General features: G+C 54.5%; 1 protein-coding gene across 3 annotated transcripts in view; it reads left to right on the top strand.

Annotated features, from left to right (window-relative positions):
• Window positions 1-14,962, top strand: part of IPO9 (importin 9) — an 87,370-nt gene that overhangs the window by 15,925 nt on the left and 56,483 nt on the right. For all 3 annotated transcript variants that reach the window (XM_076074512.1, XM_076074511.1, XM_076074513.1), the window contains exons 8-10: window positions 4,227-4,330; window positions 10,180-10,235; window positions 10,918-11,069. In XM_076074512.1, coding sequence (XP_075930627.1) covers window positions 4,227-4,330; window positions 10,180-10,235; window positions 10,918-11,069 — 312 coding nt within the window. The remainder of the gene's footprint in view (window positions 1-4,226; window positions 4,331-10,179; window positions 10,236-10,917; window positions 11,070-14,962) is intronic.

Raw genomic sequence — 14,962 nt, 5'->3', positions numbered from 1 at the left:
ACGTGTGTGTGTGTGTGTTTGCGCCAGCCTAGGTGTCTGACGACACGTCGATCAAAATCAATTCCTATCAGGGCTACATGCGACCTGCGCGTGCGTCATATCGCACGCTGCGTTTATCCGTTCACGGCACAGTAAAACAAAAAATTGTGATAATACGTACAGGGTGCAATTTTGAAGGTAATATTTTTAATATTCAGAAAATGTGGCTTAGTACATGAACATGTCGACCATACTGTGCACATGTATTGAACTATTTACCACATTTAAAAAAACCGAAGTCATCAGCAATGACCATATCCCAGAGGATGCACCGAATCTCTTCAGGCCGCGATTTTGGAATCCCCTTCCTCGGTCCATGAGGGATTCTGAGTCTATTTAACTTTTTAAATCACACCTTGGGACTATTTGTACAGGCTTTCCTCGTACCTTAAGATTACTCTGTAATTATTAATTTTATTGGAATTTCGGGAGTAGTCATTGACATCGTTTTCATCAGCTTTTTACGACGCTTAGATTTAATCTATTCTTGTGAGTGCAGTTTTATTTTTTTTACGTGATCACGGCGCCTTTTATTGATATAGAGATGATTGTTTGTATTATTTTTACAGACCTCGGACGCTCAGCATGCGCGAGCCTTGATAGTGCTTGGATGGGCAACCCACCGTGCGTACAACAGGCGCTAGAGGCTGCTGCGGAGACGCATGGCGGGTAGCAGAGGGCGGCACAGCAAAATGTGTTGTGCTGTACTCATGAGGTCCCGTCGTCTCCGCTGGCCATAGTTACCCATGGGCACCGGCCAGCGATGGTGAAGCATGGTCAAGCTACCCCCACCCCCCACGACTCGCATGGCAATGCGGAGGCCTTCACACCGCCGACCCCCCCCCGATCCCGCCAGCCATGGTGGATTGACTAAAGGGGGGGTGGGGGGTCGTTAATTTCGGAAAATTTTAGTATTTGTATTGAGGTCCTGCCACCCGGTGGTGCGGGGGGAGTTGTGATGGGGGGGAGGTGGGGGGGGGGGGCATGTTGTGCTCGGGGGAGGTGATGGGGGGGCTGTGGCAGGGGGGAGGCTGTGGTGGGGGGAGGTGGGGGGACGGGGGGGGGGTGCTGTGGTGGGGGGAGGTGGATTGAGGTGGGGGGGGGGGTGTGCCGTGCCCTCACTCCCCGCTCGGGACAGGGGCGCGCCATCTAAACGTTGCCGTGGCCTCGAGTGCCGCGCGGAACACGGAAGCCCCGCGGGGCCGGCACGAGCGTTCGCCGCGCCAGATTTTAGCTTTACATTTCGCGGTGGATTGGCGCTGCCGCAAGGTAGCCGCGAGCGCTTCGGCCCCCTCGGCCCCCCCCCCCTACCGCCCCCTCCCCCCTCTCGTTTGTGGCCCCAAATGCCACAACCCGCTGTGATGTGGCCGGAGGGACGCGGTCGCTGCCCTTTCAGCAGGGCTATGTTTAATAGGTTTTATATATATGTGTGTTTATTGTGAAATAAAAATGTACGTGGGAGTGCGCGTCGCCACGTTCCGGAAAGGCACAGCGATGGTTGCCGTCGGCGTCGCGCTACGAAACGGGAGTTGTTCGTCTGGCTGGAAATCTGGAAAGGCGTTTTTTCCTTTCCCCCCATCTTCCCCCCACCCCACACCTCCGATTAGCACGGTCAGCTACGTGCAGTGCGAAAGGAGTTCAACATCGTACGTACGTAGATACTTGCGTGAGAAATCTGCGCCCGCTGAAGGAGATATCGCAGAACTGCCTCTTAGTTCCCTTCAAAGTGACGTCTTATCTTTCACACGTGCCCTGCAGTGATCCGTGGCCTTTCGAGTAACCTTAATAACTATAAATGATTAACATTTTTATCAGGTAAGGCCCACTGAGCTTATGTAGCTCTTTTTTCAGAAGCGACCCGGCTCTCACAAATGATAGCTCAACGAAGTGGCTTGTCATCATGTGGGAATTTATAGCAAAAAAATACTCTAAACGCGTGTCGATTCTAAATGTGGAGGCAAAAAACGGAGAACCCGCATAAAAATCCACGCGACCGCAGGGACAAAGGGACAACATGTAAACTCCAAATATACAGGCGTCAGGGTGGGGATCGAACTTACGACCTCCTGTATACCAGGCGAGGGAGATAGCATCTCCTAGCCACAGCGGGAGCCTCGGTCGAGATGTTTCATGTCGAGATGTTTCATGTCGATCGAACCGAACAAAAAAAAATATCTCGGATTTGGAAATTTTGGGACAAATTAAGTGATAAAACCAAAATAATGGAATTATTTTTTTTGGCACATTAGTGACCGGCCATCGACTCACTAGGCTTGGGAACCTGGTTAAAATCACTGGTAGCTCCCCCCCTCCCCCCCCCCCCATCAATCAGGACACGTCAGGTACATGGGTCTGGCGGAGGGCCCGCGTGCTGTTTTTGTCACCCATCGTTCTGCTGCGGGCCTTTGTTCTTGTGTACAGCAAGCGCAGAAAAAAAATCAAATCACTGGTGGCCGCCCCAGTTTGAACCGAGGTTCCTGACGGTGCTGGCTCGGCGTTCTGAACCCCGAGCCACACGGCCGCGTCAAAAAAAACTTCCAGAGTATTCCCCGCAGCGTGCTGCGTCGGGCCTACATCGATTGCCGGCTCCCACGAACTCCTCCGCTAGCGTGTGCAACGGCGAGACGCCGTTCGCGAGATTCCGAGGCGTGTCCCGGGACCCAAAACAACGTGGCGAACTCGCAGTCGCCCATCGTTACGAAAATAGCTTTCTGTTGAGAGTCGGTGGAATAAGTGGACGGAATGAGTGTTCGTGAATTATTACCTTCGTTTTTTTGCAGTCATCCGTCGGGAGATGATGCAAGCGAAAAAAAACATTCAGGAGTGGAGTGTAAAGTGTTCCAATAGAGCTAGCGCATGTTACCTTTAAATCATATATCCTACGAAGAAGTACCGTTGCCCGAAACGTCGTCCCTTAAATATAGAATTTTTTCTTTTATGGCTCCACGGTGTTATTGACGAATGTGTTGAGATTTTGGTGAATGACACGTAGCAGGAGGCATTTGCGACCAATATCATCCATTGTCGAGGTTTGTTGGGTTAGTTCGCGTAAATATCAATGTGTCGTTAAACCCACCACCACCCGACACAGCCAATTAGTAAGGTTTGTGACGTAAACAAAACGTGCCAATTATTTACTAGTACAGCACACCGGTGTGTTGGAGAGTAAACCGACAACATTTATTATTTGAGTGCAGTGACGTTTCGCCAGTAATTACAACCAGCCTCGTCAGGCGGACAGCCAGAGTTGTGGAGAAATCCTCCTGTTTTGGTCTTAAATAGAGGGATAGATGTGATGTCGTCACTTGTGAGCCTATCAGGTTCCGAAGGCCAGCGGGGGGGGGGGGGGGGGGGGGCGTTTGTTAATGCATGCATATAGAATTGGCTGTGTCTCGTGGTGGCGGGTTTAACGGCACATTTATATTGACGCGATCTAACCCCAAAAAAAACTCTGTTATGGTTAATTGTACTTGTGCACCACTGCCAACGCAGCAGTATCGCCAAACAATTTGTTGAAATCCTATTCGTGTGGGTTGCCTTCTTTATACAGCACACTCCTCTACAGGATGCGCAACTTTGTAAACTTATTTGCATTTCTCCATCCTTAGCCGTCCTTAATGATAACCTCGTGTGTGTGTGTGTGGCCATCACTGGGCAGTGGTGGCACAGCGGTTAGCGCGCTGCGGCACGAACCCGGAGACCCAAGTTCGATTCCCGCTCACGGCCAAAACCAGTGACGATTTTATGAACCGGTCCTGGGCCTCCCTTTCGTTAGACTCGGCCTCAAACGCCACTGGGGAGGAGACAAAGGCGGTTGTGCATTGTGTACTGTCCTGGCCTTAATAGATGCTCGCAAACAGCACTTGCCCCAGAGTCTGTAATAGCTGTCGGTCGGGTCTTTGTCTTTGGCCATCAGTGGCTAAATTTATGTGCCCATGTGAGTCTGTGTTTGTCCATGTGTATCTTGCTTTGTCCATGTGTGACTGTGTGTCCTCTGCTTGTCCATGTATGACTGTCTATCCATCCATACCTCCATGCGTCTGTGCATGACCATGTGTGCCTGTGCCTTTATAGCTGCACGTGTCCATGTGCATCCATGTGCACGTGTCCATCCTTGCCTCCGTGTGTACCCGTTTGTCCCAGCGTGTACACATAATCTGTCCGCGTGCCCTTGTTTCCACACGCAGGCCGTCACAGCGCTGGTCAAGAGCTTCCCCAAGCAGATGTCTCCCTCCATGCAGCAAATCCTGCCCATCGTGTGGAACACGCTCACCCAAAGCGCCACCATATATCCTTCATGGAACCAGCGTCGCCTCCGTGTGCCTCCTCCGTCCTCCGCATCCGCGTGCGCTGGGCGATACGCAAAGGGATAGGGGCAGCGGTTTGTATAGAACTGGGCGGCGGGGGTTGGGTTGTTACCTCATTGCCTGTGAGGTCGCGACCCCCATCTATCTGCCCGTGACGGTCATGTGACGCCCGGCACTGCGGTCGCCCCTGTTCGACGGCTCGACGCGGTAATAATATTGCGATATTGCGGCCGTGTCGCCGGTATCGGTATGGATTTCTGCGTTGATGACAGGGCACCCTCCGCTGCCACCGCCGCCGCCCCTCTTGTGCGTGTGCACCCGTGCGTGCGGGTATGGATTTTATTCCAGAAAAGCTAAAAAAAAATATATTTCACATTTTGCCAGGCGAACCCCCTCCCGCCTCAACCCATTGTCTCTCTATCAGCGGCAGCAGCAGCAGCAGCAACAAAGCGGCCCGCTGATGGGATGTGCGGACCGATGTGCCTTGCGTGATTTGCGTCACACCATCACCGCCCCCAGCCCTCTCTCCCCCGCCGCGCTCGCCTGCCCATCCCCCCCCCCACCCCACCCCAGCGGAGCAAACGCGGTCGCCGCTTGTGATCGCTGCGTTCCGTTGCCGCAAGCCGCGAGCGTACGATAGTCTTTAAAAAGAAAAAAAAAACAACCCCGGCACGAACCTCGAGTCGAGCGATTCGTCCCCGGTGTTCGTGGCTTTTGTCGTGCAATTAAAGTAATTTGCCATTGTGCAGTCAGGACGGATAACCACCGCTTTTAGTGAAAGCGTAAATGATAATAATTGTTGCCTTTTTGGGTCACGGCAGCCAAGAGCGCCGCCCCTACACCACCACCCCCCCCTCCGCTCCTGTAATTTGCACGGTTATTAAATTATTTCGCGCGCACGCAACGCTCGCTCGCTCATCACGTTTTCAATCTTAAACAAAAAAATATATATATATACATGTTTGAGTCCCTGCACGAGTTTGTGCGGAAATTATTCGTACCTGGGGAGCGGAGGTGTGAGATGTGGGGCCACCGGTGTGTTGTGGCTCTCTGGCCTGTGGTCATGGCGTTGGTGTGAGGTGACAGTATTGACACACGACGAGGGTGTGAGACGCGGGTGTTTCTGCTCGCGTAGGTGTGAGATGAGGTGGAGCTGTAGGGTAAGCGGTTAGCTGCGCTACGAACCCGGCGACCCGGGTTCGATTCCCGCTCACGGTCAACACCGGTGACGATTATCTTAACCGGTCCTGGGCCTCCCCTAGGTCGACTCAGCCTCAAGCGAGTACCTGGTTGCAATGTGTAAACACCGCCACTCGAGAGACAAAGGCGGCCGGGCGTGGCGTTGGACCGGTGTCGGCCTTCATAGGTGCTCGTTAACAGCGCTTGCCCCAACAGTCTGTGCAGGCTATATGGGGGATCTTGGTCTTTTGTGAGATGAGGGTGCTGTGAGATGCGGCTGCTGGCGCTCGGCTGAGTATACTCCATCCACTCCGCCCCCCCTCCTCCTTCCCCTCCTCCTCTACCACCAATCATCACCCCTCCCCACACCGCATCTCTTCCAAAACCTTTGATGTTTGTGCGTCGCCGTGGGAAACGGGGCTCGCTTAATTGAGGTCGTTATTCCACAAAGTGGGTTGCGTTTTTTTGTTGTGGTTCCTTTGCGGAGCAGAAGGGTGAGAGAAAAGGAAAATGGAATTGAGGGTCACCTTCCTTGATGGCGTTGCATCTCAGGGGGCCGCCGTTTACAACGCCTCTCCGGAACATTGGGGGCCCTAAATTCAACATCGTTTAATCCCCCCCGGTTGGTTTATATATTATGAGACCTCCTTTGCCAGTAACAAGATATAGTAATAGGTTTTTACCCTTTTAGCTGGCACAAAAACTGACACCTTTATACAAGGGATCATGTTTGCAATAACCACAACACAAGCAGTCAAAAATGAAAACAAAAAGAGACAACTCTGATAATGATATGTGCAACTGTTGTACAACAGTTGTACGCCAAAAGGCGTCATCTGGTCCAACACCAGTGGAGACTAGGCTCTAAGAAAAGCCGTCTCGGGTGTGGACCAATCAAATTCAAGGACAGTGCATATCATTATCAGAGTTGTCTCTTTTTGTTTGCATTTTTGACTGCTTGTGTTGTGGTTATTGCAAACCTGATCCCTTGTATAAAGGTGTCAGTTTTTGTCCCAGCTAAAAGGGTAAAAACCTATTACTATAGGTTTATATATATTAGGGTGTACTGTATTCATGTTTATAACCGGTCGCTTTAATTCCTCCATAAAAGATTTATTGCAAACGCGCGATCGGCGCACTGTCAAGGAGATGATTAATCCGCTCGGAAAGCTCTCTGAGATTGTTCGGCAATCCCACAAATTTTTCAAGCTGAATTTAACCAAATTCAGTGACAAAGCAGATTTAACGTGATGGATCATTTTTTCCCTTTTTTTATTGTGCAGTCGTAAGAAGTACAGTCTTTCCTCCTGTAACACGGTCGTAGTTGTTGCGTTCCTGAAGAACAGCGCAATTATGGAAAAATTGCTTCATAATAAATCAAATATAATGTAGGGTGAAGCACAGTCCGCGATAACACGTGAGATGCGCACGCAGGCCGAAGAGAAGACCGAGGCGCTTGGGTAGCATCTAGAAGCATCCAGCAGCAATCCCGCCTTGTGCGATGATGCTACACCGAGGCAGCCGTACGGCCGCTTATTCCTACTCGGGCTGTGACGTAGTTTCGGTCACTCGAGCGCGTTACATCCAATTCGCGTCCGCGTTATAAAAAGAATGTTCCCTACTGCATTCTTCATCGCGTCATATCAAATTCGCGTGACGAAAACAACACGCGGCATTGTAGGAGAACAGACCGTAGCGTCTTTTGTGTTTAGCAGTTTCCTCGACGTTAACCAGGAGGTGAACGATGAGGCACGTTGACACACATGGAACTCTTTTCTGCGCTTGAGAACCCAGTTACGTCACCGGTGGCTGCAACCCACCTCGGAATCCCAAGAGCTCTCTGCCCACGTGCAACGGGCAAATCGGAATTATGCGCGTAACGAATCGGCGATGAAAATCGAGCGTTGCGGTCGGGACACAGACGTGGGATTTTTGTGTGTGTGTGTGTGCGAGAGCAGGATATGATTTACGCACAGTGCATGTTAATGAAATGGAATTACTGCACGTAGGGTAATGGAGCGAATGAGACGGAACAAACGAGACGGAACAGATGAGACCGAACTTAAGAGAGGGGCGAGACTGTGTGAGGTTGATCAGAGGCTCCGGAGACGTTGAGCCGCTGCCTTCCTGGGTTCCAATCCGGGTTGTAGCCGCCCGTGATGAAACTGGTGATGGAAGCGAGCGATGTTGGTGGCGGCGATGGTGGAAATGACAGTGGTGGCAGTGATCGTGATAGTGGAGGACGTGGCGGCGGCGGATGTTTTTTTGATGTTTTTATTTGCGGGCCCGGTACAATGCGTCGCTGCCCAGTAGGCGAGGGGCGAAAAAAATCCACAGGAATTTTCGGTTGTGAAATAATGCCTGCTTGCCCCAACCAAGTGGGGCCCACCGCATAGGGGGAAGAGTGAAGATTGGGGTGGTGGTGGTGGTGGAAGAAGGGGGGGGGGGAAGATAACGAGCATACGAAGGGAATACCTAGGGGGGGGGATATGAGGGGGGCGATGGCGACGTTGGTGGCGGTCGTGGTTGCGCTGGACCACTGCCGCGGACACCCCTGGTGGGGGGCAGGGTTCGCTCCTTTCTGGTTGCCCGATGTCACTTTTCCGGCTCCGCGGGGGACAGCCGCCCGTCGAGCGGTAGGCGCCGGCCCTCCTGACGGCGACGTCGCCGCTAGAAGCCCCGATTCTCCCCAGGCCGCTCTTTCTCCTGCTGAGTGAAGCGTGCGCCGTGAGAAGAGAGCCGATGATAGTAATCTTGTCATGGGGCGCACAACAGGTCCGCGGAAATCACAGGGTGCGGGCGGGCGGGCGGGCGGGCGGGCGAGCACTCGTGCTGGCCGCGGCTGAGAGATGTCACCGCCGCAGACGTGCGAGCGGCGAGCAGCGATTCCGCTAAAAGCTTTCGATGGTTTCTGCCGCGGCGATCGGGGGGGGGGTTGAATTTAGATGGCTGTTTTTTTTTTGCTTTTTGCTTGCTCTTGGTCTCTGCGTGCAGAATCGATGCCTCGCCACCGAAAATAGAACAGAAAATTTGACAGCTAATTATTGAAATTTCAAGTGCAATCTGGTCGCTTGCTTGAGCACGCGTGCGTGCGTATGTTTAGGCGTGTGTGCGATTTGTGTGTGTGTGTGTGTGGGGAGTGGTAGTGCAGTGGTTCGTGTTATGAACCCGGACACCCGAGTTCCATTTCCGCTCACGGCTAACGCCAGTGACGATCATCTGAACCGGTACTGGGCCTCCCCTAGGTCGACTTAGACTCTTAATTAGTACCTGGCGCGATGTGTAAAACATCGCCACTGGGGAGACAAAGGCGGCCGGGCGTGGTACCTGTCCACCCACCCCCTCGTGCGCCTTGACGGCCGTCAAACTCACTCGCGAACAACACTCGCCCCACCAGCTACGGTGGGGGGGGGGGGGGGGGATCTTTGTGCTGGTGTGTAAGTGTACAAGCAAATGCTTACGTGCGCGTGTGTGTGCGCGCGATCGCTCCCGCGTGCATGCGTGCGCGCATGCCGCCGCGTTCCCCCGCTCGCGCTCCGCGTCGCGCTCGTTTCCTCCGCCCCCCCCTCCCCGGCGCTCGCCTCTCCATTCTCGAAGGGAAATTCGGCACGCACCTCCGCGTCACCTGCTAATAGCGCCCGCACGACCCCCTGGGTCGGCGCCCCCGTGCGTACGCTCGGGGGCTCGCCCGCCGTGATTTAGACAACGTGTTTGCAGCGGGCTGCCCTTGTCCTCTGTCGTCACCGCCCCCCAAGGCTTTTTTTTATATATAGGCACCACGGTGGTGAGATGTTGACTCCTTCACCTGGTATACAGGAGGTCGTGGGTTCGATCCCGATCCTCACGCCTGCTGTATATTTCGAGTTTGCACGTCTCTCTCTCTCTCGTCATCATCACGGTGGCTAGGATATGTTAACTACCTCGCCTGGTATACAGGAGGTCGTGGGTTCGATCTCGATCCTCACGCCTGCTGTATATTTGGAGTTTGCATGTGTCTCCCTGTGGTCGTGTGGATTTTTCTCTTCCGCATTTCCCCCTCATTTATAATCAACATCAAGCGAGTAGAGTATTTGTACTGCTATACGTTTCCACGTGATGATAAGCCACTTCAGTTGGCGATCATTCATGGCCAGGTCTCTTTTGAAAAAGAGCTACATAGCTCAGTGGGGCCTTTACCTGGTAAAATAAAAAAAAAATATTCATAGTTTTACATATATTGTTTTCCCTGCTAGGGCCTGGTGCCTGCGTGTGCACCGCACGCTTTTATTGCATGACGTCCGCACACACTCGCTCTCCGCGAGGGTTAAAGCAGCCACGTCATCACCCCCCCCCCCCACACCACCACCCCCGTTCTGATCTCCAGCGCGGTTTCATCCTCGCGGCCTTCGCCGAAACGCGGCACGGGATCGGCAATGGCGGCCGCCGAGTATGACGCTGACCGCCGCGATGATGGTAACGAAGGTGACCGTCGCTGGCTTCGCCGGCCGGCGACGCCGATTGAATCTAACGGCCGGCACAGGCGCGGCTGATCGGCGATGGAAACGTCACGAACGTTCGATTGGCGGGCCCGAGCTCGATGGTTTCGTGCGTATCGTTGTTGAGTTGTTGACGCTGCCACCGTGAGGTTTCCCCCGCCTTCACCACGCTGTACATACGTCCGCACGGAGGTGAACTTCATGGAGGAGGCGTCCGACCCCGTCGATTCAGACGGTGCGTGTCCTCAACTCGCGCATTGCCTACTCACGGGGGAGAAGGGGGGGGGGGGGGAGAAGGGGGAGTGTGGTGGTGCAGTGGTTAACACCCCGAACCAGAAAATCCGAGTTAAACTCCCAGAGACGGCTAACATCAGTGATATCTGAACCATAGCACAGTTGGCTACGTATGGTGCGAGGGAAGTTCAAGTTCAGCCAGGTGGAGGATGGTCAAACCGCCCTCACGAGCCACACGACGTGGATAGGCCATCTACGCCTCTCACTTGTGTTGGCAATTCGCTAGACTTAGTTTTGTTTGCATTTTAACTCGGAATTTTATCACCCAGCAGTGGATTGGCAAATGGCTGCACAAGAAAATGTATTTATTGCTCACACGATGCATCCGAATGACCTCTTTCACAGTTACCTGTCACTTTCCTTGTCACGTGTCGACTTCTGGATGACCTTTGACCTCAGTGACCCGCAACCACGGGGAGAGAGACGCGCAAACTCTAAATTAAAGTGTCGGTGTGGGGGGGGGGGGTGGTCGGGATCGAACCCACGACCTCCCGCGTACCGGGCGAGGATGTCAACATCCCACCACCACGCCGCCTGTGACTCGGGTGACGTGTGACATCCTTGGCCTGACCCTAACCCTGCCCCTCCGCGGCCCTCCCCCCCCCCGCCCTCTGGCCACGCAGGCGAGGTGCTGGGCTTTGAGAATCTGGTGTTCAGCATCTTTGAGTTTGTGCACGCGTTGCTGGAGGCGCCGCGGTTCCGTGGGACCCTGCGCAAGGCCCTGCCCGACCTCATCTACTACCTCATTCTCTACGCTCAGATCACCGAGGAGCAGGTGAGCACTGGGGGCTATTTGTGTGTTTAAGGGGGCTGTCCCGGTGGCTTTGTTCGTTGGGGGGGATCCTGGCTGCTATGATTTTTGTTCAGAGCCGCTGTAGGGTTTGTGTCTGTGCGTGCGTGTGTGTGTGCGCGGTGAACCGAGTTCAATTTCCGCTCATGGCCAACGCCAGTGATGATTATCTGAATCGGTTCTGCCCCCCCCCTAGGTCGGCTCAGCCTCGAATGAGTGCCTGGTGTGGTGAGCAAACATCGGCATTAGGGAGACACAGGCGGCCGTGCGTGGTGTTGGACACCCACCCTCTAGTGTGTCGTGCCGGCCTTCTTAGGTGCTCGCGACAGCACGTGCCCCAACAGTCTTTTGAGGCTACACGGGGGGCATCTTTGTCTTTGAGGTCACTCTGGGTGTTAGATGGGCAGCGGTGGTTATGCACGCCTGTTATCCGCCACTCTGGAGGCGAGGGTTGGTGGGTTGTCGAGAAGGTGCCATGCCCTGGCTCGCCAGGAGAAGGCAGTACAGCAAATGGTCTAACATTTATGAATAATTGGCTGAAAGCTTCTTGAAATAAAAACAACCAATGCAGGACCCTGCTTAAAAATAGTCCGAGGGCTTAAGTGTGTCTCTCCTGGATAAATAAGTAAATTAATCTTGATTTGAAGCTTTCGTGACTGCAGGAATCCATACTCTGGTTCTTTCGGTAAAGTCACGTAGGTAGAAAAATAATAATAGATCACGACGTTTCGGTCACAACACAAGCGACCATCATCAGGTGGAACAGATACAGCAGTTATCCTGCTGATCTATTATTATTTTTCGACCTACGTGACTTTACCGAAACAACCAAAGAGTAAGTAAATTAATATGTATGTTTCGTATATTTATGGGCTATGTGTGTTCGTGTGTGGCTGTCCTGAGGAGCCTGTGTGTGCGGCTAGCCCTGCAGGCTATGGCTTTGAGGACTAGCTCTGGGGGCTATGTGTGAGCCCAGGGGGTTTAGCCGTGTGTGTGTGTGCGCGTGTGTGTGTGTACTATCCCCTGGGGGGCTATGTGTGAGCGTGAATATCCGTGAGGTGTGGGCTATGCGTGTGAGCTAGCCTTAGGGTCTGCCTCATTCTCGACACATCACCGAGGAGCAGTTGCTGCCCTGAGGGCTAGCGGGGTGTGGGCAGGCCCTGGGATCCATGGGCGCTGTGCGGTGGGGCTGCCCTAGGGGCTAAGAGTGAAGGGTACCTCTCAGGACAAGGAGCAAGATGCGCTCTGCAGCTTTTTGTCAGGGCACTGCTGAACGCTTTAAGGGCAGCTGCAGCCACTTGCCCACATCATTATGGCCAAGGTGTCTGCAGGGGGTGGTTGCAGTGCAACAAGTCCGTTGTTGTGCCATACTATCCATGATGCCCGCATCAAAGCTCCCTCCTCCGCCTTCTCCGAACTGGTGAAGTAACGGTCACATAACCCCTCGCGACCTTAATGGGCGTAGTTGGGGGGGGAGGGTGAGAGAGAGGGTGGGGGGGGGGCACCTCTTCCGGCCGTGGATTGATGCGCACGTGCACGTCGCGAGCGCTTGGGTCGTCGGCACTGATCGGGGAGTCGATGCGCCGTTACACGCCCGGCTTGAGGCGCCGCCCGGCGGTGGGGGCTAACGATCGCGAGGTCGCACGCAGGCAAATTATGCAGCCGCTTCGGCGGGGGGAGGAAATTGGGGAGCGATTTGACGGTGGGGACTGATAAGGTGGTGAGCAAGCGAGGATTGGGAGGACTTGAGTTTACGAGCGAGCTCCTCACGCTCGCTCATGTTTTTTACATTCTGCGTGCGTCGTCGTCCCCCCCACCTCCACCTCCCCCCCCCCCCACTCCCGATGCTTTTATCTAAATGTTAATTTGTGGCTTTGGCGGTCCCCGCATGCCGTTGGCAATTCAGCTCACGCTCGGCGCGCCATTAAGTGTGCTAATGAAGTCTGCGGCTGCCGCTTTGCATACCGAGTGTGCGCCGCGCGGGGGGTCCGCCCCGTGCCTTCGCTCCCGGGGAAATGTTCCTTTGGCTGCTTTAACCCTTCCAGCGAATGTGTCTCTCTCTTGCCTCTCGGTCAACAATGGTCACGGTCTTTTTCTCGCTTTCCTCTCTCTCGCTCTCTCTAGCGCTCGCTCTCTCTCTATCTCGTTCGCCCTGTCGCTCGCTCGCCCTGTCGCTCGCTCGCCCTGTCGCTCGCTCGCCCTGTCGCTCGCTCACCCTGTCGCTCGCTCGCCCTGTCGCTCGCTCGACCTGTCGCTCGCTCGCCCTGTCACTCGTCTCTTGCTCACTCTGACACTCGCTCTCTCACTCGCTCTCTCACTCGCTCTGACGCTTGCTCTCCGGCTCACTCTTAACGCTCGCTTCTCTCTCTCTCTTTCTCGCTCACTCTGATGCTTGCTCTAACGCGAGCGGAATAAGAATTTATGTCGGCGATGGATGGAGGGGATGAAGCCTCGGGCCCCGTTGCCGTGAACAGGGAGAGGACGCGGCTGACGGCGATTTGTTGTGAAACAGAGGTCGGTGAAGTTGGGAGGCCACACTGACGCTCACCGTAGCCAAACTTTTCCGCCGCACACGAAAATAACAAAACAAAACAGAGATGCGTCGGCCAGACCGGTGCCGCGATGTTGGTGAATCGCCACGGTCAATTCCGTGGATCAGTCATTTTTTTCTTTTTTAATCGACCAAGTGGTACTTGTCTTAGAATTGAGCGAACGAGCGACGTTGGTGGACTCATTCACCCGCCTACTCGCCCACCCACCTACTCACTCGCCCACTCGATTACCGCACCGCAGGTCGCACACAACTCTTCTCTTTCTGCTTCTTCCCTACGCTCCTCCACTTTGGAATTTCCTGCAATCGTCTCTTCCCGTACGCTCCAAGCTCTTGTAATAAATTCAGCAAATTGGTTGCATGCTCTTGCATCCTGCAACTTTAACAATAACAGCAAAATTCAACGCTTTCGGCAATAATGCAGCAGTGCCCTTGAAGAGAAAATGTTGAGCATAATTAGGCGACGTTTCGGGCGATGGCCCTTTTTCACAGCACACACAGAGGAGGCCGGAGTGGTTCGTCCCTGTTTGTTGCTGGCCACTTTGGTGTTCTGGGCCCTTTGGCCTGCGCTGCAGCGATCCCCTTTCCCCCCCCTCCCCCCACACACGTACAGAGCAGCTGCTTATTATGCAGATATGAAGTCTGTGCATTGCATCATACGGCCAGAGCTATCTTGTCCTCCCTCCCCCCAATCGATCATCGCCTCCCTCTACCCCTCCCCCAGCGTGTGTCAGCCCAACACCCCCACCACCCGCCCCGAACTCCCGTGCCGTGTTGCGCGATGGCGGCCGCGCGTTAATAAATTCACGTCGGCGCCAGCGCGGTAATTGCGCCACGCCTCGTTAAGTCGCGACGCTCGGCCCCGCCCGCCGAGCGACCACGGCGGTGGGCTCCGAGCGCCGCCGCGTGGTTCCTGCGCCGTCGGGAGGCGACGGGGATGCGGCCCGTGCCATTGCGCCTGCCGCGCGCGCCGCTCGCTTTAAACGGCCGGGCGGCGGCGGCACGTGGCTGACGCAGCGCCATGCAGCCAGCAGCGAGGGCTGGTGGATCACCGCACGAATGCTGCGAAACTCGCGTTACCGTGGGCGTCGAGGTGTGGTTGCCGTACGCCGGCTCGACAGTAGAAGGCGGTGCGGCAGAGTGCGGGCTCATATCAGAGAAAGCCGAGTAATCCACCACAGGAAAGGTGTGGTCGAGTACACTTTGTTAATCAACGTCCGTTTCCAGGTCTCATTGTGGCAGCGCTTCGCAGTTTGAGTTTGTGCTGCACACCCCACTTGCGTGTGCTTGGAGCCACCCAGCAAACGGCCGTGCACATCGTTGAGAA

The sequence above is a fragment of the Petromyzon marinus genome, chromosome 48 (assembly GCF_048934315.1).
Source record: "Petromyzon marinus isolate PM22_M1 ecotype Great Lakes invasive population chromosome 48, UKy_Petmar_22M1.pri1.0, whole genome shotgun sequence".
In the NCBI taxonomy this organism is placed as follows: Eukaryota; Metazoa; Chordata; class Hyperoartia; order Petromyzontiformes; family Petromyzontidae; genus Petromyzon; species Petromyzon marinus.
The sequence above is the reverse complement of the archived record's forward strand: the minus strand, read 5'-3'. Positions and strand labels throughout refer to the sequence as shown.